Source organism: Oryzias melastigma, linkage group LG6, assembly GCF_002922805.2.
Source record: "Oryzias melastigma strain HK-1 linkage group LG6, ASM292280v2, whole genome shotgun sequence".
Classification (NCBI taxonomy): domain Eukaryota; kingdom Metazoa; phylum Chordata; class Actinopteri; order Beloniformes; family Adrianichthyidae; genus Oryzias; species Oryzias melastigma.
Window position 1 is genome coordinate 29,415,977 of NC_050517.1, and position 23,651 is coordinate 29,439,627.

At 44.4% G+C, this 23,651-nt stretch overlaps 1 protein-coding gene across 2 annotated transcripts; it reads right to left on the reverse strand.

Moving 5' to 3' along the window:
* Window positions 1–161: 161 nt before the first annotated feature.
* si:dkeyp-19e1.3 (USP6 N-terminal-like protein) lies at window positions 162–21,450 on the reverse strand. 2 transcript variants are annotated; one of them, XM_024282258.2, is made up of 14 exons: window positions 21,236–21,450; window positions 12,470–12,543; window positions 12,308–12,393; window positions 12,153–12,192; window positions 9,700–9,780; window positions 8,634–8,741; window positions 8,446–8,555; window positions 6,435–6,483; window positions 4,686–4,806; window positions 4,514–4,608; window positions 4,334–4,399; window positions 4,155–4,254; window positions 3,047–3,199; window positions 162–2,701 (listed from the first exon to the last, which is right to left on the reverse strand). In XM_024282258.2, the coding sequence occupies exons 2-14, from the start codon at window positions 12,533–12,535 to the stop codon at window positions 1,566–1,568; spliced, it is 2,211 nt and encodes a 736-aa protein (XP_024138026.1). In that variant the 5' UTR covers window positions 12,536–12,543; window positions 21,236–21,450; the 3' UTR covers window positions 162–1,565. The 2 variants fall into 2 exon arrangements, with proteins under 2 accessions (XP_024138026.1, XP_024138025.1); XM_024282257.2 differs by lacking the exon at window positions 21,236–21,450 and adding an exon at window positions 20,550–20,873.
* Between the last annotated feature and the right edge of the window lie 2,201 nt (window positions 21,451–23,651).

A 23,651-nucleotide genomic window follows, 5' to 3' on the forward strand; every position in this document is an offset into this window, starting at 1 on the left:
CACTTAGGGGGCGCCTGGCACTCAGGGGGCACCAAGCACTCAGGGGGCGCCGGGCACTTAGGGGGTGCCAGACACTTAGATGGCGCTGGGCACTCAAGGGGTGCTCACCTTTCAGGCTAAATCTCTGAGCTGATCAGGAAGATCTAAAGAAAAACGATGACTCGGTTTGAAGAAGGACTTTATTTGAAATGAAGATCAACATTTTTCATATAAACCTGAACAATCTTGAAGCCAATTATCTCGATGCATAGTTTTGTTTTTGTGTCTTTGTGCAGAAATTTTAAGCTTCAGGAGGGGGGAGGGGTAATAAACACTAAAGCACTGAACGCGAGTGACGTTTTTGGGAGAAGATAAACCAAACAGATGGAAAGTTACTGTCTTTATAAAAATTCAAGTGTTGCATAAACTGAAGTTCAGGTCTCAAACAGCAGAAATGAGCTGGGATGGATCATGCTGTGGTGCAGCGTCCTCCTGCACTCCAAACAGCCCCCCCCCCTCCTCCTTTAGTTCCAATCTGAGGAAGAAATCGCTCTGAAATTACGACGTCAGTGCAACATCCACAGGAACCAAACCGACCCCCCCCCCCCACAGCTGGTTTACCCACGCGCAGACAGGAAGTGGGTCATCAGGATCTGAGAGCGTTCTTTCACTGCTACCACCACTAGATGGCGCTTTTGAGTCTTTGTTTACAAAACAAATAATATTTTTATAGAAAAAAAACATTTCTGTGACAGAAAAACCAGAAAGCTGCCTCGTGCACACACTGTGAGCCGTGCTCCACCTGACCACATGCACCTCCACCCTCGTAGAATCTGAGCGTGTAAATTGACAGGTGTGAGCCTGATGCAGACCATCGTCTGCAGACAAAAGCCTTAAATAGATTTAAATTTCCGCCAAAAGTCTCCCACGAGCACATATCAAACTCTACGCACGCAATAAACGTAATCCGCGCACGCAAGGAACGTTCCACGGGCGCAGGACCGTCTCCACACCTGTGAAAGTATTCTTACGCCCCTAAAACTAATTCCCTTAAAAACTCAACATTGAAAGATAAAAAACCCTGGAAATACTTGAGTATCAACGAGCACACAGTCCTCCATTAGAGGCCGGAACTAGTTTTAGGGGGGTAAGAATACTTTCACGGGAGCATAAGAATACTCACCTGAGCGCGGAGAAGAAGTTTCACCAGCACGCAGGAGTAGAGGAGCGAGCGTGGAGACCGTCCTGCGCCCGTGGAACATTCCCTGCGAGCGTGGAGTTTGATATATGCTCGAGGGAGACTTTTGTTGGAAATTTAATCCTTAAACTCCAACTGCACCATCAGCTGCAGACCAACAATGGCGGGGAGCCGGCTTACTGCAGTAGAAAACTTCTGCAGCCCTTATTCCCTTATATTTAGGAGCCCCAGTGCACCATGGGAAGGTTAAGACACGCCCATTTGGGGATGAACTGGTGACCTGAGGCTCTCAGAACAGCCTTTTCTCTACAGGTCATGTAACCCTTTCATGCTCTGAAACCAAGCCTTACTTCAGGCTGCCACCCCTGGGGGGGCATCACTGGAGCTGTCAAAAAGTCACTGACTTGGGCAGCTGCTGCCCCCCCGGAGGCCCCCTGCAGAAGTCTGAGCTGGACTGAAGGAGCGGCGAGCGCTGTCCGGGCGACCTGGAGTGACCCCTGGGGGAGCCCGTGTACATCAGAGGGGCGGGGAATGTTGAGCGGTCTCGGGGGCCCCTGCAGAATGGCTTGCAGGAGGTAGGGGGCGCCGCTTGGTCTGGGAAGGGGGCTGCGCCCTCCTGAAATGGGCTTAGTCTGTCGGCAAAACTAGGCGGAGGAGGGGGGGGAGTGGCGTCCTGCACCCAGCTGTATCCTCGGTCCTCCGGCTCCTGAGGCAAACTGGGGAGGGGGCAGGTCCCGGGAGGAAGAGGAGAGAACGAACGGGACAGGAGGAGAGGGGGCGGGGGCAGCGGGTAGTGGGTGGGGTCATAGTCCCTGTCCACAGAATAGGGTGGAGTGCAGTGCATGCTGGGACGTTCCTCGGGAGTCGAGGCCAGGAGTCTGTCTGCCAGCTGCTCGTCGTCGGACAGGTTGTCGTACTGGGAGGTGTTGGAGGGGCGTCTGTTTCCGGGGGGGGACGGGACGAACAGGGAGACGGGGAACTTCGACGGAGTCGAGGGCCGGAGGCTTGGAGGGGAGGACACTGCCAATGGACGGGGGGGCTTTGTATTCTGGGGAGGGGGCCGAGGGGGGGTTGGAACCTGATCACAGAAAGAACAGGGTGGGGGGGGTAGGTCTGGCAGATCCATGAAGTCCTCCTCCGCCGGCATGTCCACCACATCCGAAGCACTGGGCTGGTAGGGCGGGGGCCACTCCGCAGGCTCCTCCTGGGTCTGGGGGGGTCTCGTCTGCTCCTCCTGCTGTCTCTCATCCTGACAAACCTCCCCTGCATCTCTGAGCCCCCCCACTCCCGGAGAGGCCTTGTCGGCAGGCGGTGGAGGTGGTTGGGGCAGGCTCGGGGAGGGAGGAGTTTTTGAGGAGCATCTCGGATCCGGGACCGCCTGACTCCGGCCACTGCTGTCTGCGCCGGCCCCCTCGCTGCCCTGCAGCCTCATTTGGACCTGTGTGGGGGGTTCTGGCTGCAGCGGCTGCAGGAGAAGCCGCCGCTCTTCGCCCAAAGGCCTCTTGGGGAGCTCGTCAGACTTGGCTGTTATGGAAGGAAAAGAGGATGTGAGAGAAGAACCCACAAATATCACAGCAGCCGCGGTTCTGTGCAGAACAACAGAAGTTCTGGTCCAGACTTTCCATCAGTACCTAGAACCAGTTCCTGTCATTACATTCAGATCAGCAGATTTCCAGCTTTTTAAAATGATCTTGGTGTTCTTCCTGCTACAAACTGCAGACGATCTTCACTAAAATGGAAATTCTGATTCTTTTGGTTCTTCAGTTTCTTCAACAAAAGTTCCAGAAGAACCCTCCAGAACTTCCTGACATGTATCCAATGTTCTTCAGTTTCCATCAGTAACATGGTTGTGATAAAATGCGGCTGTACCTGGAGGAGGGAGGTTCATCTTCTTACTTCGCAGCTCAGACATGGCCGCCTGTAAGTGTTCAACCACCACATCATCCTGGAACAGGAAGGAAGCCGCCAGCTGCTCCTGCAGGAACTCCCTCAGGTCCTCCAGCTGCAGGTTCTGCAGACGCTCTGACAACACAGTGTCACCGAGGTTAGAGGTTCTGGTTCAACATAAAGGTTCTGGTTCTGGTTAAACAAAAAGTTTCTGTTTCAGGTTAAACATAAAGGTTCTAGTTCTTGTTGAACACAGAGTTTCTGGTTCTGTTTCAACATAAAGGTTCTGGTTACACATAAAGGTTCTAGTTCAGGAAGAACATTAAAGTTCTGGTTCGGGTTAAACATAAAGCCTTTGGCTGAAAATAAAAGTTCGGGTTCTGGTTGAAAATAAAGGTTCTGGTAGAACATAAAAGTTCTGGTCCACGTTGAACATAAAAGTTCTAGTTGAAAATAAGTGTTCTGTGTCAGGTTGAAAATAGAGGTTCTGGTACTGGTTGAACATAGAGGTTCCTGTTTAAAAGAAAGGTGTTGGTTCTGGTTCAAGTTGAGCATAAAGGTTTAGGTTCTGGTTAAACATAAAGGTTCTGGTTCAGGTTGAACATAGAGGTTTTGGTACTGGTCGACCGTGTAGGTTCTGGTTGAACACAAAAGTTCTGGTTCTGGATAAACATAAAAGTTGTGGTTGAACATACATGTTTTGGATTAGTTTTAACATAAAAGTTCTGGTTTTGATTCAGGTTGAACACTGAGGTTCTGGTTTTGGTTCAGGTAGAGCATAAAGGTTCTGGTCGAACATAAAGATTCTGGTTCTGGTACTGGTTGAACATAAAGGTTCTGGTTGAGGTTTAACATAAATTATCTGGTTCTGATTAATCTTAAAGTTTTGGTTGAGCTTCTGGGATCAGCTGATGAAAACATTCTAAGACTGAAATAAAAGGAAACAACAGCTCTGATAAATCAGCCAATGAGCAGAGAGGATGCTAGCAGGACGTCCAATGAAAAGTCGTCCTGTGATTCTTCTCCTCAGCAACAGCCCTGGTTATGTAAGACCTCCGGCTTCAGCCGGAGCAGACGAAAGCAGTCTCACTTCTGTGCAGCTTCAGGGTGGTGTACGCCATGGCGGTCAGCATCTTCTCTCCCTCTAACATGTAGATGTCCCATAAACGCAGCGTGAGCGTGAACGGGCTCTGTGGGCGGGGCCAAAAGCAGGTTTTTAGAAACTAAATAAAGCGAGATGGTGATGTGAGAGACCAGAGGAAGACTCACTCTGTCTATGAAGCACTGCAGGAACCACTTGGTGGTGTAAAGCCCCGTGGTCATCTGCTCCTTATCCTGAGGATCAGTCAGAGACCCCCCCCTTTAATTCAGCCATGCATTTTCTTAAGACGGACAAACATGTGACCTAAACGGCGAGAAGCATCATCAGGCAAACGAAGGTGGACTCACCAGGTGTTTCTTCAGCCTGGGCAGCAGTTTGGAGAGGATGAGCTCATGGTGAGCCTGGAAGCGGTGCAGTTTGGGAAATCCCGGGATGAAGAACCCTGGAGGGGGAGGGGGGTACACACCCAGATGTTTTCCCGGGATCAGACATGACTCAGCAGTTTTTCCAGATTCTCACCATGCATGGCGTGCTTGCTGTTGGTGAGGAGCTGGGATAGAGCCCAGAAGGCGTCTTCTTCATTCAGGTACATCAGCAGCATGGCGGCGATCTGACTCATCCCCTGGCAGTAGCTGACTTCCTGATGGGGAGGGGGGCAAAGAGAGGGGGCACTTTGAGTAAAACAGAACAAACGAAAGAAAAAAAAGTATTTTAAAAAAACAAGCAGACAAAGATGAAACGGGATCACCTGCAGACACACCTGCAGACCTGAAGACAGACCTGTAGACCTGCATACAGATGTGTAGACCTGAATACAGACCTGCAGATCTGAATACAGACCTGCAAATAGATCTGCAGACACATCTGCAGAACTGAAGACAGGCCTGTAGACAGACCTGCAGACCTGCAAACACACCTGTAGGCCTACATTCAGACCTGTGGATAGACCCAAATACACACCCGCATACCTGAAGACAGACCTGCAGATAGACCTGCCGACACATGTGTTGACCTCTATTCAGACCTGCAGACCTGAATACACACCTGCAGACCTGAAGACCGACCCGTAGACCTGAATACAGACCTGCAGACCTGAAGACCGACCCGTAGACCTGAATACAGACCTGCAAACCTGAACACAGACCTAAAGACAGACATGACGACAGACCAACTTGCAGATAGACCTGCAGACACACCTGGAGACCTGAAGACAGACCTGTAAACCTGCAGGCACACCTGCAGACCACCATACAGACCAGCATACAGACCTGCAGACAGACCTTCACACCTGCAGACAGACCTTCACACCTGCAGACAGACCTGCACACCTGCAGACAGACTTTCACACCTGCAGACAGACCTGCATCATCCACATTCAGGTGTATTATCAGTCTAATCCTCACAGCCACACTGTTTGTGTCCAGCAGAGTCTACAGATCCACTGACACAAACCCAGAGACCCGATGACCATATTAGGGCAGAATTATAGACGTTTCCTTTCAAGGAAATACAGTAAATATGATTAAAGTTAGAAGGAGGTTAAAGTACACATTCTCCACATTTCTCTCTACTGTTTGTGAAGAAGACTGCCCCCCACCCCCCACTCTCCCACTGACCCAGTTTTGAATGAGTCTGATGTGAGAGGAGGGAAAAGGAAAAGCGGGAAGCACACAGCCGTTTCCTCAGCATCCCTGGAACAGAGGAACAGACTTCACTGCTAGAGTGATCATGGACGAGTGCGTCCTGCTCTGACGGAGTCAAACTACAGACCATCTCTGCCATCATCTTATTCTTAGTAGAAGCGTTACATACTGTAAATTTTCAATCGGTGACACGATCAACGTCTCCTTCAGAATCTACTGGACTGACATTGATCGTCTTCTCGATTGAAGAGTTACAAGGGCTGGGTTAATAAAATCGATTTTAATCGATTTAAGATCAATATTCGATTCATAAAATAATAGATTGATTTAGAATATAAAGCTAAAGTCTACTAGCTTGATGCCAACGTTTAATGGAATTCCCCATAGGACAGCTAATGCTAACACTTCATTCGATCTAAACATACATTGCTGACTAAACGAACATCTTTATAAACTCACCGACATAAACTTTCTAAACTCTTTTAAGGACATATATTTTAAAGTAACATTTTGTGGTCTAAAACACAGTTTTTGCTCATTCTGGAATAAGGTGTTATGCTACATTTCCCATTGAACCCAAAACCTCAAAGTTCTGTCAGAACCAGGAGAACACAGAACCGCTCACCGTGTTGTAGACGGAGTACGCCGCCAGCACGTGGAACAGGGCCTGCTGCCTGGGGAGGGAAAAGGGATCGTGTCATCGACTGAGAAGCTACCGAAGGTTTAAAAGATTTTGTGTTTAAGCATCAAAGTCAAGGCCTGGGGGCCGGATCCGGCCCTCCGGGTAATTATATCCAGATCATTTTATTTTATTGTTATTTATGGCCCAATGATATCTTGCTCTTATTTCGAACTTGTATCATTTAGACAAAATACATTTTTATGGAGAGTAATACATTGAAAGTTATTTGAGGTTTAAGTTGATGTATTCTGGAATAATATTCCTGCCTTTTTAGTATTCATAATTATGTTAAAAAGTTACGGTTTAGAGTTTAAAAAATTAGCATTCTGGTAGCTTTTTGGACTATTTTTCTATTTACTATGATTTTCTAGGTCATTTTGGATATTAGCTAATATTTCAGATACATGCTAGTTGTTTTAGCTAATTTAGGCTTTTCGTTTTAAGTTTTTTATGCTGTTTTGGAGTTAGGTTAATATTTACATGCTAGCTGTTTTGGCTAATTTAAGATTTTTTCTGTTTTTCAGGTTATTTTGAAGTTTGGCTATTTTTCAGCTAGTTGCTAGCTGTTTTGGCTAACCTTAGTTTTTTTTCTTTTTTTTGTTTTTTAGGCTAATTTGGCATTTAACTAATATTTTAACTTGCTATCAGCTTCACTATCTTCAGCTATCAGCACCAGCATTTTCAGCGGCCAAAATCAGCTTACAGAATTCACACTAAAAATACTGCAGGTAATGCTATATATCTAGTTCATAATTATGTTAAAAAGGTATGTTTTTAAAGTTTCAAAACCCCTGTATTAAAGGGTTAAAAGCACACATCCTGATTGGGGGCGGGGATTTCTGAGAATCAGGTAGAACTGCACAGCCGTCCAGTGGTGTGAACAAGTGTTTCACCACAGGACAAATTCATGTTGTAATGTGTGTAGGTGTGTGTGTGTGCGTGTGTGTGTGGGGGGTCTTTGAATTTAAAAGTGTCCTGAAAAAGATGAACGGATTGAACACACAGATGCCAACAGCCAGCCTCTCCGTGTGTGTGAATGGAAGAGTGGGCGGAGCTACAGGGCGTACATTTCTGCCTGAGCAGCGTTTCCTGTGGACCTTCGTGCTCTGACAGGAAGGCTAATAAAATGCAGAGAAAAGGAAAGCTGCACTTTTTTTTTTGGGTAGGGTGGTGGGGGCATGTCAACAACAAAAACTCCTGAGGCTTACAAAACAAAACCATGAGTCTGAAAACATAGACCACAACCTCTGTACCACTTATGCTGTGCAACGAAAGGAGCCTCAGCAGAACAGGAAGCAGACGGCGCTCCAAAGAGAGCAGGTTCTGGTTTCTAAAACAGGACAGGACAGCTTGTGATGATGACACAGAAGTCCCAGTGTTCCGATGTGTTGCTGCAGGAATTCCCCGGAGGAACCGTGGAGGTCTACCGACTCCACCAGCAGGGAGACGCTTCAGATCCCCAACGAACCGCAGAAGGACCCGGGCAGACCAGCTCCCATAGAAACTCTGCTTTTAACTGGTTCTTGTGTCCATTTTTTTGGTGATGGAGACATTTAGAAAAATATATTCAAATTAAAATGATCAATTTTCAAATTGTTGTGAATCAGGAGCAAATGAAAAAATGCAGTTTGGAAAAAGATTGTATTAGGGATGTAGAAATGGCTCCATGCTTCCTGCTCCAAGCTCATAGAAATGGGGAGGGGAAGAGGGGCGGGGTTGCTACAGTCCCGCCCACAACTCAGAGGTAAATTCCTGGTCAACTCCTGCCGCTAGGCAGAAATTATTTCCTAAAAACGACACAGATCTTACAACAATTGGAAACAGACCAAAGATGACTGGGGGCGGAGCTTGGGGGTGGAGCCTCAGAAGTTGATCGTGTTTTAGAAAAGATTGCAAAAAAGAGCAAAGGAGAGGTGGGTGTGGTTTGACAGGTTGGGGAACAACGGAGACCCACTTGAGTCCGAAGCGGTCCATGAACATGATGTGGTTCCTGAAGGTTCTGTTGACGTCCAGGTCGATCTGCTTGATCTCCGTGGAGAAACTCCGAGCCTGCAGCTTCATCCTCTGAGGAAGACGATGCCAAACGGATTGAGAAAGCGTTCAGAAGCAAAGCTTTACCCGTCAGTCCATCGGTCCACAAACCTCATACGTTCCTTCGTTCTCCTCCTTCATCTTCTCCACATCCAGCAGCAGAGCCCAGGCCTGACCTCTCAGCTGCAGGGGGATGCCTTTGTACACCCGCTTCACCAGCTGAAAGCAGAAGACACCTCAGCGCCAGGAGCCAGGATGAAGGAGAAGGAGACAAGAAGGAGGACACAAGACAAGGACGGAAGGAGCAGGAGACTGGAGGAGGCAGAAAGGAGTAAGCAGGGAGGAGGAGACAAGACAAGAAGGTGGGAAGGAGGAGGAGGCAGGAGGAAACGAGAAGGAGGCAGGAGAGAGACAATAAGGAGGAGGCAGGAAGGAGACAGGAAGGAGGCAGGAAGGAAGATGAGGCAGGAGGAGGCAGGAAGGAGGGAGGAGGAAGCGGAACGGAAATGGAAGGAGGCAGGAGAGAGACAGGAGGAGACAGGAAGGAGACAGGATGAGGCAGGTAGGAGACAGGATGAGGCAGGAAGGAGACAGGATGAGGCAGGTAGGAGACAGGATGAAGCAGGAAGGAGACAGGAGGAGGCAGGAAGGAAGAAGAGGTAGGAGGCAGGGAGGAGGAGGAGACAGGAGGAGGTAGGAATGAGACAGGAGGAGACAGGAAGGAGACAGGGGGAGACAGGATGGAAGGAGACAGGAGGAGGCAGAAAGGCGGATGAGGCAGGAAGAGGAAGCAGGAATGAGACAGGAGGAAACGGGAAGGAGGAGGCAAGAAGGAGAATGAGGCAGGAAGGAGAACGAGGCAGGAGAAGGCAGGAAGAAGGAAGGAGGAAGCAGAAAGGAAATGGAAGGAGGCAGGAGAGAGAGAGGAGGAGGCAGGAAGGAGAATGAGGCAGGAAGGAGAACGAGGCAGGAGAAGGCAGGAAGAAGGAAGGAGGAAGCGGAAAGGAAATGGAAGGAAGGAGGAGAGAGACAGGAGGAGACAGGAAGGAGGAGGCAGGAAGGAGGAGACAGAAGGTGATCACCTCCGACTGCATCGTTCACAGTGAGGGAAACAAGCAGAGAACAGCCAAAGTGGGATTGGTAGTGGGGGGGGGGTCTGAATGGGGGCGGAGCTAACCTTCTCGCTGTTCTTGTACTTGTCCCATTTCTTCACCATCTTCAGCCATTTCTGCACGCGCTCCAGCTCCTGCTGCTTTTGCTGTGGAGGACAGAGGAGTTAAGCCACGCCCAAATCCAACGCGATTCGCTTGTCAGAGGCAGACCCAGTCTGAGGTAATTTAAGCGTGAGGTGTTTTGGGCGTCAGAAGCAAGAAAGACGTTTCATCAACCAATCAGGAACTCTTCTTTGGCCTCTAGTTCACAGTAGGGGTGTGCCAAAATATCGATATTGCGATATATCGCGATATTTAGTCCTGCGATCGATTCTCGATGGGTTCTCACCAAGTATCGATATTATATTTTCATTTAAAGAGGGTGTAGCGCTGAGCGTCTGAGTCACGCGCCGGAACTATGGGCGCACGCTGCGTCGGACTTTTAATAGCGATGCACGCGCTCGTTCGGGAGAAGCACCGGTGAGATTCAGGCTCTGTAGCGCGTCTGTGAAGCATGTCTACCTGTCAGCATTCATCATCCATCTGTAGGAGATCCAGCCGGTAAGAAGTGACTTTGTCTGAGCGCTAGAATGTCAGCTATCACTTACTTCCTGTTTGCTGTGTGAACTGAGCGCGTGCTACGCAGTTGTCTGTGTATGCTTCAAGGAGCGTCGGAATTTTCGCTTTCATGCACTTCAATGTTTAACCTGCTGCTGTACGGTGTAACTTTGGTAAATTTATAATGTGACGTTTTCAAACAATGTAATTACTTGTTGCTAATGTTAATTTTAAAGTAATTCTTAAATAAAAAAGCAGGATTTGATGTATGAACTTAAATTTAAATGTAATTAAACTAAAGTACATTAATTCACTGTAAAATTAGGGGTGTTGCCAATTAATTGAAGCACTTAAAATTATCTTTATTGCCATTATTATGTGTGTTTTAAGGATTTTACCTATTAACTGCTGACTGACCAAATGGAAAAATGATAAAAATTGGAAAAATAATCTCAAGTAACAGTCTGAGTAAATCAGCCTTTATGTTTGGATGCTCAGCCCTTTTCAAGTGAGAGAAAAGTGCACAAAAAATTAGGTCAATTTTGAGAGAGGCTGTAAAACATTATATTCATCATCCTTTGGTGTGACGTTCTTTTGGAGGTAGATAGCTGTCACTACTTGACTTATTTAATTTTTGTTCTGTCTACAACAATTCTGCACTAGTGTCACTGCTGATCATGTTTACTATTGTTAACATTGAATCTGACAGATAATTCCAATTCAGTTGTTGTCAATGTTTGTCAAAGACATAGTTTTACTGATTTGAACAACGTTGCACAAAAGTGTCTATAATTTGTTGCACAAAATAAGAAAAGTTGTTTAGTATGATTGTGTTTAAGGTAAAAAAGATAAATGGGGATATATTTCCCCCCAAAACATGTTCTATATAATGGTAGTTATTAGAGAGGATTTTTACCAATTTTCGCAGTATCGCGATATTATCGATATCGTGAGCCAGGTATCGCGTATCGTATCGTATCGTGAGGTACCCAGTGATTCCCAGCCCTAGTTCACAGGTCAAAGTCAAGGCCCAGGGGCCGGATGTGGGCCTCAGGTTAATTATATTCGGCCCTCCAAATCCTTTTATTTTTCATTTTATTAACGTCCCGATGTTTTTTTGAATTCATTTCTAACTTGTGTAATTTTGGCAAAATATATGTTTATGGAGAGTAAAATATTGAAAGTTATTTAAGGTTTAACTTGATCTATTCTGGAATAATATTCCTGCCATTCATTCATCCATTTTCTTAACTGCTTTGTGCTTTTTGGGGCTGCGGGGGTGCCAGAGCCTAACCTGGCTGGGCAAAGGCAGGGAACACCTTGGACAGGTCGCCATTTCTTCCAATCATTATTCATAATTATGTTAAAAAGTTATGATTTTAAAGTTTTAAAAATTGGCATTCTGCTAGGTTTTAGGACTATTGTGGCATTTACTAAGACATTTTAGGCTATTTTGGAGTTTAGCTAATATTTCAGCTACATGCTAGCTGTTTTGGCGAATTTAGACTTTTTTTCAGCTTTTTAGGCTATTTTGGCATTTAGCTTATATTTTAGCTGGCTATCAACTTTAGCGTTTCAATGATTTCAGCCATCAGCTTTAACATTTTTAGCAATCAATTTCAGCATCTTCAGCTATCAGCACTAGCATCTTCAGCGGCCAAATTCAGCTTACAACATTCACACTAGCATTATTAGTTCATAATTATGTTAAAAAGTTATGGTTTTAAAGTTTTAAAAATGTAGTTTTAGAGTGTTCAATAAATGTTTATCCTGTTCGGCCCGCGACCTAAGGTGTGTTTTGTAGTTTGACAGCCCTTCTCTAGTTCATGAACACATTTCAGCGAATTTTGACAGCTAATGCTGGTTTGTGTGAATTCAGCCCCCGCCGGAGGAAGGAACCCCATCATGAAAGTCTCCGTACCTTTTCTTCGAGCGGCGTTGGCGTGGGCAGCTCCTCCTCACTACAGCAAAAACACACAAACGTTACTGACAGAAAACCAGATCCAGATCTACAACTGAGAGGTTCAGAGAACTCAGAACGTGGAACTGGACCCAAAAACCTTCAGAAGAACTCACTGCAAGAAGCCGAAGCGGTCGGTGACTTTGTAGATGGTGTAGTCTGCATCTTCCCATGGGTCGATGTCAACGCCCTCCTGTCTGCCCTGAGACAACCAAGAAGAAGACCTCAGTCCACCAGTTCTGGTCTGGTCAGACTGTTCAAACAGAAACCATGCTGACCTTGTCATATTTGGAAATGATCTCAGCACGTTCCTCTGCTATCAGTGAGTCTATGTCCTTCTTCATATCAAAACCTACAAGAGAGCAGAGACAAACATGACGACACTTCTCCAGAACACGGCTGCTCACGCACGACTCCACCATCAGCAGCAGCTTTCACACGCCATGAACCTTCCACCTCCAGTTACTGTCACAGGTCTGGGAACGCTCTGACTGCAGCTGAAGCGAGAGGAAGCAGCAGACGCGGGCGCGGCATGTCAGAAACACGTCTTCCATGAGGTCATTCACAGCTTCACTTCGAATATTTCAGCTCTTTTTTTAATCTTCTATTTCAGTCTGGAGACGTCTGTGAGGGTTTGCGGTGACGGTAGGTCAGCTCCTCCTCTTCCTCACACGGTGAGGTTTGTTTGAGCAGCTCTGGACGCTCCGTCCCTCCTGATCTCGCTGCTTCTTCCACAGTTCCACCGGCTCATTGGACTTAAAGGGGTTCTTGTGTCATTTTTCAGATGATGGAGAGATATAAAATATGTCAATTTCTGAGTGGAAGGCTAAGATCAGAGGACCACATTTCCAGCGGGTCTGGAACGTCCCTCACTGAGCAGATAGGAGGACCTGCTGGTCCAGCAGAAAACCTGCAGGAAGGAGCTTCTGTTCCATCAGACTGTGTTTTCCTGCGTCTTTGCTTCCTGTGTTGAGTCTCCAGGAGGCTGATAGCATTGTTTGGGGGTTAGGAGAGGAAACCAGAGCCCCCCCCCTCTGAACAGTCCTGTAGTCCAGACAATGACTGAAATAGTAGAGACCCAGAAGCAGGTAGAAGCCGTCATTTGATCACATTTAACATCAAAATGAAGATTTGTGGCTAGGGCTGCCACGATTAGTCAATTAATCGACGACTAATCGACCATTAAAATAGTCGATGACTAATTTAATAGTCAATTAGTCGTTACTTTATATTATATAGAGTCGGAGTGTGGTAAAGTATAAAGTTATAATGTCATTCTGCTAGCTTTTTGGTTTATTTTGACATTAACTTATGTTCTTTAGGCTATTTTAGAGTTAAGCTAATGTTTCAGCTACATGCTAGCTATTTTGGCTAATTTAGGCTTTTTTTTTGTTTTTTAGACTATTTTGGAGTTTAGCTAATATTTCAGCTGCATAGCTGTTTTGGCTCACTTAGGTCGTGTCCAAATTCCCCCCAACCCCTAACTACTAAAAAGCGATATAGTGCGGAACTATCTAGTGCCCTGGAGTTTAAAGGTAATTCGGACACAATGCTCACTAGTTTTTTTTTCATTTTTCTAAACAGCGGATATGACGCCACTGCTTTCACAAAGTGAAAATCGAATAAATACGAATATTTCACGACATTTAATTATGACTCCACTGTGTTCTGATGGTGAAAATGTGGATGGTTTATTCTAATATTACCTTTTATAGGCATAGCTAATATTTCAGCTACACGCTAGGTATTTTGGATTTTTTTTAAGCTATTTTGGAGTTTAACTAATATTTTAGCTGCATGCTATCCATTTTGGCTAATTAGGCTTTTTTTAGGCTATTTTGGATTTTGGCTAATATTTCAGTTGCATGCTACCTGTTTTGACTAATTTAGGCTTTTTTCAGTTTTTTAAGCTAATTTGGCATTTAACCAATATAGCTGTCTTTCAGCTTCAGCATTTTCAGCTATCAGCTTCAGTGTTTTTAGCCATCAATTTCAGCATCTTTAGCTATCAGCTCTAGCATCTTCTGCGCCAAAATTCAGCTCACAGCATTCACACTAACATTATCACAGGTAATGCTACATATAAAGCTTTCAGTGAGTTTAAAGCTAATGATGGTTAAGATGTGTGCTTTACATCCAGTTTGTGCATGACCCGATAGTCGACTAATCAGAAAAAATATTCTGTTATTACTCGACTGCTAAAATAATCGTTTGTGGCGGCACTTTTTGTGGCTAAACCACCAAATGGTTCCCCTGTGTCTGCAGCTCACCGCTCCCCCAGGGGAGGGGTCAAATGCGGAGAGCAAATTTCACACACTGCAGAGTGTGACAGCTCATGGGACTTTAGCTTTAAGTTTACTGGAGGGGCCTTCAATCACCATGAACATGACCATGACATATCGTTCAAACAGAGGGGCGAAAGCTGCCAATATGAGGGCAGAAAAACCACACCAAGTAGGAAAAACTGCGACTAGAGAGGTGTGAAGCCGCAGGAGGAAGTGAGCTCACGCCCTTACATGAATGTTTGCAAAAAACAGACACAAAAAAACACACTTGTCCTGCGTTAAAGAGCCTCACAGAGCAGCTCCCACAGGGGCTGAGGGGCAGCCTTCACATTTGGTTGAAACCTGCTGTACAAAGCAGATGTGCTTTCAGCCTAGGGAGGGGGGGCGGTGGTGACATCACTTCCTGTTGTGACACAGAGCAATCTAAATGGAGATTTGTACTCACACTCACCACTGTGTAGACCACAAGCAGCTTGCAAAGCAGTTCAGTCAGAACCAGAGATGAGAAGTTCTTTCAAACTTCTGCTTTGTGTTCAAACAGACGCGAGCCGGCCTCCAGAGGAAACCTCCGTCACTGAAGGAGCGGTTCCTCCTCATGATCTCCTGAGGTTTGGACCCCAGAGACTCTTAATCTGAATCAGATCCGATTTACTTCTGAGGATTACAGGAGAGCCGAGGAGGAACCAAATCTGGGATTAGAAGGATTCTGACAATAATCACCAAACCATGACCATAAGTGTGAGTTTGTGTGTGTTTCCTTCATCTACACACAGAGATGTTGCATGTGGGCGGGGCTCATGTGTCCTTCGTATGTTTGGAAAAAAACAGTCGCTCTCCTGGACGGAACGTCCAGAATACAGCGTCGGGGGCGAAAGCACAGAACCCAGAAACCGTGTCGTCCCGGATGACCTGTGTGTCAGAGCCATTGTTGCCATGGCAACACAAGGTTTTCCAAAGAGCCTCGCCAACCACTGACCACCTCGGACCCTCCCTAGTTCTCTGCAAAAAGGAAATAACAAGATGAAGTCTAAGGAAGCAGTCAGCACCACCTGCACCCCCGAACCTGAACTTAGCTTTTTTTTTTCTACTGCGGGGGTGTCTATTTATAACAATGACCACGGCGTTCAAGTTTCCTGAGAACAGAGAGCTCATCAGCAAGGCAGAGCTTCCAGAGTAGAGGGGCCTTTGGGATATGAGGAGACCAGGAATGTGACGGGAATAGTTTTCCAAAACACAAAGCCATAGGGGCTGCTGAGAACATCCTATTTTCCCAAACGTTCAAATGTTTTCTCTGGTCTTCAGGCTGATGGTCCAGTGTTTCTGCTCTAACTTTTCCTTTCTTCTTCAGGCTAATGTTCCAGTGTCTCTGGTCTAATGTATCCTCTGGTCTTCAAGCTGACGTTGCAGTGCCTGTTTTCCCTGTTCTAACATTTCTTCTTGTCTTCAGGCTGATGTTCCAGTGTCTCTGTTCTAACATTTCTTCTGGTCTTAAGACTCATGTTCCAGTGTCTCTGGTCTAATATTTCTCCTGGTCTTCAGGCTGATGTTCCAGTGTCTCTGTTCTAACATTTCTTCTGGTCTTAAGACTCATGTTCCAGTGTCTCTGGTCTAACATTTCTCCTGGTCTTAAGGCTGATGTTCCAGTGTCTCTGGTCTAATGTTTCCTCTGGTCTTCAAGCTGACCTTCCAGTGTCTATTTTCTCTGTTCTAACATCTCTTCTGGTCTTCAGACTGATGTTCCTGTGTCTCTGTTTTCTCTGTTCTTACATTTCCTTTGATCTTCAGGCTGATGTTCCAGTATCTATTTTCTAACGTTTTCTCTGATCTTTCGACTAACATTCCAGTATCTCTGTGATCTTTTGCTTTACTGCAGCAAACACTTCTATGTTCTTCTACCAGATGTTTCCCCTTGTCTCGTTGCTGCATTTTCTCGCCTCCATGTTTGTCCTTCATCACACATTCCTGTGTTTTTCTGTTTGTCTCCTTCCTGTCCTCTCAGACTCCAGCTGGTCTGAACTAAACTATACAACTCAGGAGACCACTCATTCTGTTACAAACGCCGCAGTCCTCACAGCAGTAATTCATTGGGCGCTCAGTGGTCGCCTGTTGGTCTGTGATGTCACACATCTCCATCATTGACCTGATGCCAAATGTTCAAACGGCGCCCGACTGGGACGAGTCATGAAGAACTCTGACGTTAGAAGAACCATCATCTTCTGTGACTAGATGACAGTAGCTTACGAGGATCAGGGTTTGAGACACCTAGGGCTGGGTGATATGGAATTTTCTAAATTACAAAAAATATTTTTTCATATTGGGCGATAACGATGTATATCACGATATAAACCAAATAACTATATTAGTCAAATGTGAACGCTCTGCAGCTCAAAAAAGTGTGTAAACATCAGCAGGTTGTTTAGATTCAAACATTTATTTCCTGTTATTCTTTCAACATAATTGATGCACTAAACATGATGCAACTGCTTTATCAGATAACCAAGAAAACACAAAAGTTTCAAGAAAAGAGAAGTAAAATTGACCACTAAACTGTTCGATCAGTTCCATTTAGAAAGAAAGCCTTAATTCTACAAACAAACTCTAGTGTTTTCAAGTTTTACAGAACAAACACAAATTATAACACTATTTTACAAAGAAATACCTTACTTTTTGAACTTTTTTAAAAATTATTTTTCTAAAAAAAAAAAAAAAAATCAGAAAAACTATTCATGAATTGGAATGAACATTTTCTTTTGTAATCTAACTGTAAACTTAAATTCAAACATGCTGAGAGAACGAAGAGAGATTTATCAGCGAGTTCCTAATTCTGCCTCCAAGTTATAACATTAAATCTTAACAAAAAACAGCCTAAAAACAAAGATCTGGATTATTGGTATTATATATCATTGACATTAAAGCTGGAGTACTCTCACCTAACACAGGTTGCAGTTTTTTGTGTAACGCCTGGTGCAAATATACAATGGATTTAATTCTTAATTTCATACTAAAAAATGTTTTTTTATGAATTTCCTATGAAATAATGCTGCATTTATCTGCCACGTCTTAAGTCTGGTCTGTGAAAATATCGTCCGTCTTTAAAACAGCCTGTGACCACATCGAGGCGACACACGAAACAGCGTTAGCATCTTGCTATGTTACATTGCCGTCACCAAGACAGAACTTTTTGTTGAACTTTCTGTTGCTGCAGCGAGTCCTGCAGGTTTGTCTTCCACTTCTGACTGATCCTGTTAAAAATTGCCAAATGTCCCGTTGCTTCATCAGCCAAAACTAAACTTTACACAGAGGTGACCACGGGGGGGTTTGACCCTTCAAAATAAAAGTCTATCACGACAGACTCATTCTTCTATTGAGAAAAAGTTCTAGTGTGATATATATCGTTATCATTTTATCAACCAGCCCTAGAGACACCTGAACTAGAGTCTCTGCTGGACATTGCTCCTTAGCTCAGACGTATTTAATTTCTCCACAAAGTTCCCATTTATTGCTTTGTCACCGTCATTTGATCACATTTAACATCAAAATGAAGATTTGTGGCTAGGGCTGCCACAATTAGTCAACTAATCGACTATCCAAACAGTTGACGACTAATTTAATAGTCGATTAGTTGTTACTTTAAATTATATGGAATGGGAGTGTAGTAAAGTTGAAAGTTATAATGGCATTATACTAGCTTTATGGATTATTTTGGCATTTATTGGGGCTTTTTGAGAATATTTTGGAGTTTAGCAAATATTTCAGCTACATGTTAGCTATTTTGCCTAATTTTTTATTTTTTTTTCAGTTTTTAAGGCTAATTTGGAGCCTAGCTAATATTTCAGCTACACACAAGTTATTAAGGCTAATTATATATTTTTTTCAATTTTTTAGGATATTTTGGAGCTTAGCTTATATTTCCGCTACACACTAGCTACTTTGGCGTATTTATGATTTTTTCAGTTTTTTAGGCTATTTTGGAGTTGGACTATTATGTTAGCAGCATGCTAGCAATTTTGGCTAATTAAGCGTTTCTGTTTTTTAGGCTATTTTGGCTAATATTTCAGCTGCATTCCATCAGTTTTGACTAACTTAGGCTTTTTCCAGTTTTTTTTTTAGCTAATTTGGTATTTAACTAATATTTCAGCTGGCTTTCAGCTTCAGCGATTTAATTTATTTGCCTCAGCAATTTCAGCTCTCAATTTCAGCATCTTCAGCTATCAGCACTAGCACTGTCAACGGCCAAATTCAGCTTTCAGTATTCACACTAGCATTATTGCAGGTAATGCTATATACCGAGTTTTTAGTTAGTTTAAAGCTAATGATGGTTAAATATGCGTGTTTTACATCCAGTTTGCGCATTAGTCAACTAATCGGAAAAAGTAATTGGTGACTAGCTGACTAAATAATTGTTTGTGGCAGCACTACTGCTGTCCTACATGTTTTCTAACCAACATGCCATTGAAGTTCCTTATTGGCTAAACACACCTGATCCAGGTAATCAGGTAAACAACTATCAGGAGACCGGCCCTCGAGGTCTGGATTTGGACACTCCTGATTTAGGAATTTGAAATCATAAAGGTGCAACTCCTCAACTAGAGGGGGCAGCAAGGAGCTCAAAAGCAGAGATGGCTCTGCGCCTGATTGGTTGTTTTTTCAGGTTGTTTTCCCATCTGAGACGGATGAAAGGTGGAACCTCAGAGAAGACAAACATGAAGGGAAGGTGGTTGATGATTTCTGCTCGCCAGCATGCCTGGAATGGAATTGATCCATCAGCTGCCCCGGGGCCGACTGATGGGCCATCTGACTATCGCCACATGGAGACCGGGAGGGTGAAGTATCTTGCCCAAGGACACAGCACCAGTTGACTGGAAGGGAGCGAGGATCCAGCCCCCGACCTCTTGATCAATGGCCGACCTGCTCAACCACCTGAGCCACAGCAAAGTAGACCAACATATAGTTTTTACAGCTTACAAACGGACAGGGACCCAGAAAGATTCCAAAATGTCCGTATTTGACCCTTTTCTGACTCCTGTCCCCTTAAATCATCCTAACCTGACAAAATCTCCCCACCTCCACAACCCCCCCCACCTGCTCACTCAGCACCGCCTGCCCATTTGATCGGCTGTTCCACTGGATCCATCTGTGGAATCTGGTTCTGGAAAAGGATCCAGCTTAGGAGTCGAGTTGTGAAACTGGACCCAACTGTAGAATTTGATTCACTTGTGGAACTGGATCAAGCTGTAAAATCCAGTTCTGAAACTGGATCCAGTTGTGGAACCTGGTTATGGAACTGGATCCAGCTATGGAATTTGATCCAGTTGTGGAACTGGATCAATCCGTGGAATCCAGTTCTAAAACTCGACCCAGTTCTAAAATCTGGCACTGGAACTGGATCCAGCAATTGAATTTGATCCACTTGTGGAACTGGATCAAGCTGTGGAATCCAGTTCTGAAACTGGATCCAGCTGTGGAACCTGGCTCTGGGACTAGATCCAGCTATGGAATTTGATCCAGTTGTGGAACTGTATCAATCAGTGGAGTCCAGTTCTAAAACTTGACCCAGTTGTAAAATCTGACTCTGGAACTGGATCAAGCTGTGGAATCCAGTTCTGTAACTTGATCCAGCAGTGGAACATGGTTATGGAACTGGATCAAGCTGTGGAACCGGATCTAACTGTGGAATTTGATCCAGCCATGGAATCCAGTTCTGAAACTCGGTCAAGTTGTTGAATCTGGATCCAGATGTGGAGTACAGTTCAGACACTGGATCCAACTGAGGAGGATCTAGCTGTGGAACTGGATCAAGTAAAATCCGGTTGTGAAACTGGATTTTAAAGAGGAATCAGTTGTGGAACCGCCAAATGACCAAAACCCACATAGAAAGAAAATAGACCGGTGGGGGGGCTCAGACTCTGAGCTAAACTCCGGAGTTCATCAGAGGAGAACCTGCTTCTGTTCCGGATCCGGGTCCCGCTGCAGAACCGACCCGTTTCTGTCATTACGGGCAGAAGTTGAACTCAACCTCTCTCGCGCGCGCGCGTGGCTGTCGGTCCATAAAGCGACCCCCCCGCCAGCCTACCTTCTCTGCAGCTGTCCTCTCATCATCCTCTCCCCCCGCAGTGATCCGCGGACTGAAGCCTCCGGTCGACCTGGGAGCGGGACCCCCCCCCACGCAGCCCCGCGTGCCTGAACGCGCGAGCTGGATGCAGCTGTTCGATTCAGCCTCTCAGCGCTGAGAGGCGTGGCTCGCGTGTGGCTTCGGTTCGGTGAACAGGAACCGGAACCGGCTCTCGAGAGGAAGACAGAAGGTCCATGAGATTTTCCACTCAAAGGCTTTCCCGTTAAATGAGGTTTCGATCATTTTAATCAGACCGAACTTCAGACGACCTTCAATTATTATTGATTAAGTTTATTAATCCGAACGGATTTAACTTGTGAAGAAGTCCCGAAACCGGCGCATAGATCCGGTTTCTCTGTCGCCCTCTGCTGGACAGGAAGCGAACAACGCGGCGACGCTCGGAATTTACGGTCAGAAAAAGTGGCGTAAAAAGCGCCAAGTGTAAAAGTTAAAGTTCAAAACATCAAAATGTTGTTTCATAGCAGAAATTGTTGAAATAAATGTTCCCTCATTTATCTGAAATCTCGTCCGAGCTTCCCAAACAAATATGATAAACACGCGATCCTTTGATAAACTTTATATCAAAAAGCGGATAACGGACCCGTTTCTGTCCCGTTCACGTTTTCCCGCCCTCATCAGCATCTCACCTGAGCCGTCCCGTTAGGATCCCGTCGGTCTCCCGCCGCTCCGTTTGAGCTCATTCCGCTTTGAAGATCAAAGCCGCCGACCGTGACCTGTCCGCCGAGCGCGCGCGCGCTGCTCCCCCTCGGTGACGGTTTTCCTCTCGGCCTCGTGTCTACAGACTGTTATGGGTTTCCCCGTTCACGTCAGGATGCTCTATGCTCTACTTCACCTTTCATCTCGTCACACCCACTTCCGGACTACAGAGTCTTCTTCTGTATTTCATGGCTGCAGGCAAAGAGCTGGTCTTTCAAAATGTTCAAGTTACAACCTGATGAAGAAATGAAATGACTGATCAAATCATGCCAAGCATCCGTCCTTGCAGGGACGTGCACAGGATTTTTGAGGGGCAGGGGCTCAAAGTTGGAGAAGGGCATCGAAAACGTTTTTGGTTTTTTGTGCTTTAAATAATATAGAAATTAATGAAAATTTAAATATATATACATAAATTAGGAAATAACTACTAAGCATGATCTGTGTTGGTAAAGGTGGTACAAGTGTCATTTTTATGTCAACAAAATTGTCAAAGACTTGGAAAACATCCATTAAAACACTGGAAGCTCTTTGTTTTGGCATTAATGCAACAGAATGAATCAAGTTTAATATACATTGTATTATTTTAAACACAGATCCAACAACTTTCATCATCAGAATGCTGAAATTATTAATATTTAATGTAATTATCAGTGGTTTTCAGTTCTATAGTCAGATCATCTGTGTTTCCTCTCTTTATTTCTCAATTAGTTTTTGTCCAATTTTAGTTTATTTATTAAATGTTTAAGTTTCTACCACTGAAGCCCAGGTTCCTGCATTTTGGGTTTAAACACATTTTCCTGGTGTTGACATCTGAACCCAAAGTGACTCTTGTTCTATGTTCAAATCCAGCTAAACTCTCTTTTGCTCTTGTCCTCTAAATACATGATTCTGTTACGATTTCAACGATTTGAATACAAAAAAATGAGAAACTGAATGAGAGAGAAATTAAAGAAGGCAATTTTAATCAGAAACTATGACATTAAACAGATTAATTTAGTTTCAGACCTATAGTGAGGAAGCTAGGAACTCGCCATAAATATGGTTCTTTTATTTTGAAAATCCCCCCGGTTTTTTATTTTGTACTTACTACCCAACTTCCTGTCTCTGTACGATGTGTGTGCTAACTTTCTCATAGGACAGACTCACTATAATGTAACGAGCTTTGGCTCCCCCTCTGGTCACCGGTGGGAACTGTCTGCGATTTTGAAGAGAATTTGAAGATTTGAGAACTTTCTTGGACACAGTGCAGCTCTGTTTTTATAAATAGTAGATTCCCCATCAACTCTCAGTGTCTGATCATGTTTCTTTAACATTTCTTCTCCATCTTCCCTCTTATATCACCTCTGTTGCTTTGGGAATCTGCAGACGTGTCACCATCAGTTCATCCTTTTAACCACGTGTGTTCACATCTCTACAGGAATCCCTCTCGGCTTCACAGTTCTCCTAACAATTGTTTGATGAGGTTCTAAAAAGAGTTATTTCATGTCAGTGATTTGTCGCTCTAACACTATGACTGCATTCCTTCATCCACCAATCCGCTCTCTGCTTCTTCCAGATCTGAGTAGTTCCGCTCAAAGTCTTTGCACAATCATCCAGGTCATCTACATTCCAACCTCCACCTGATTATTTACTCAATAGGTCCCAGTATTGAACCATTGGTCCAGTTTATTCTGAAGATGATAGCAGCTAAAACATTAGCTAAATGCCAAATTATCCTAAAAAAAACAATAGACTAACTAACCAACTAAATAAATAAAACTTAAGTTATCCAAAATAGCTAGCATGTGGCTAAAAAAAAACTTCAAAAAGCTTAAAAAAAGAGGCAAAAATAGCCAAAACATACGTTCCACTGCGGCTGTTTAGTGTTAAACTTGATCCGTGTTTGATCCCATAAACCACCAACAATCTTTTCTCCTCGTCTCCGTCACCCTCAGCTTCACATGTTGCTGCAACAGAATCGTATCTCTGGCATTTGGAGCATCTTAAGGAGACGATCTCCAATCTAGAAACTTACTTGTCCAATCCGGGTTTTTTCAGTGGCTGGAAACCTTCAATTTCTATGTTTCAGGGAGACGTTCTGCTCTTTCCTACACTGTGTTTGTGGGAGGATTTTTTAAAATGTTGTAAAATGTTTATACTAATAACTGAGCTGTAAAGATCTCATGTTTTTTATTATCATATTTTATTGAACATTTGTAAAAAACAGAACAAAAGACAACTCAAACATACACAATTATTCTGAATAATTGATCAAGATGGAAGCAAAAGTGACAATAATAATAACAGTAATAATAATAATAATAATACATTTTTTTATTTTATTTTTTATTGACTAAGTATTTCAAC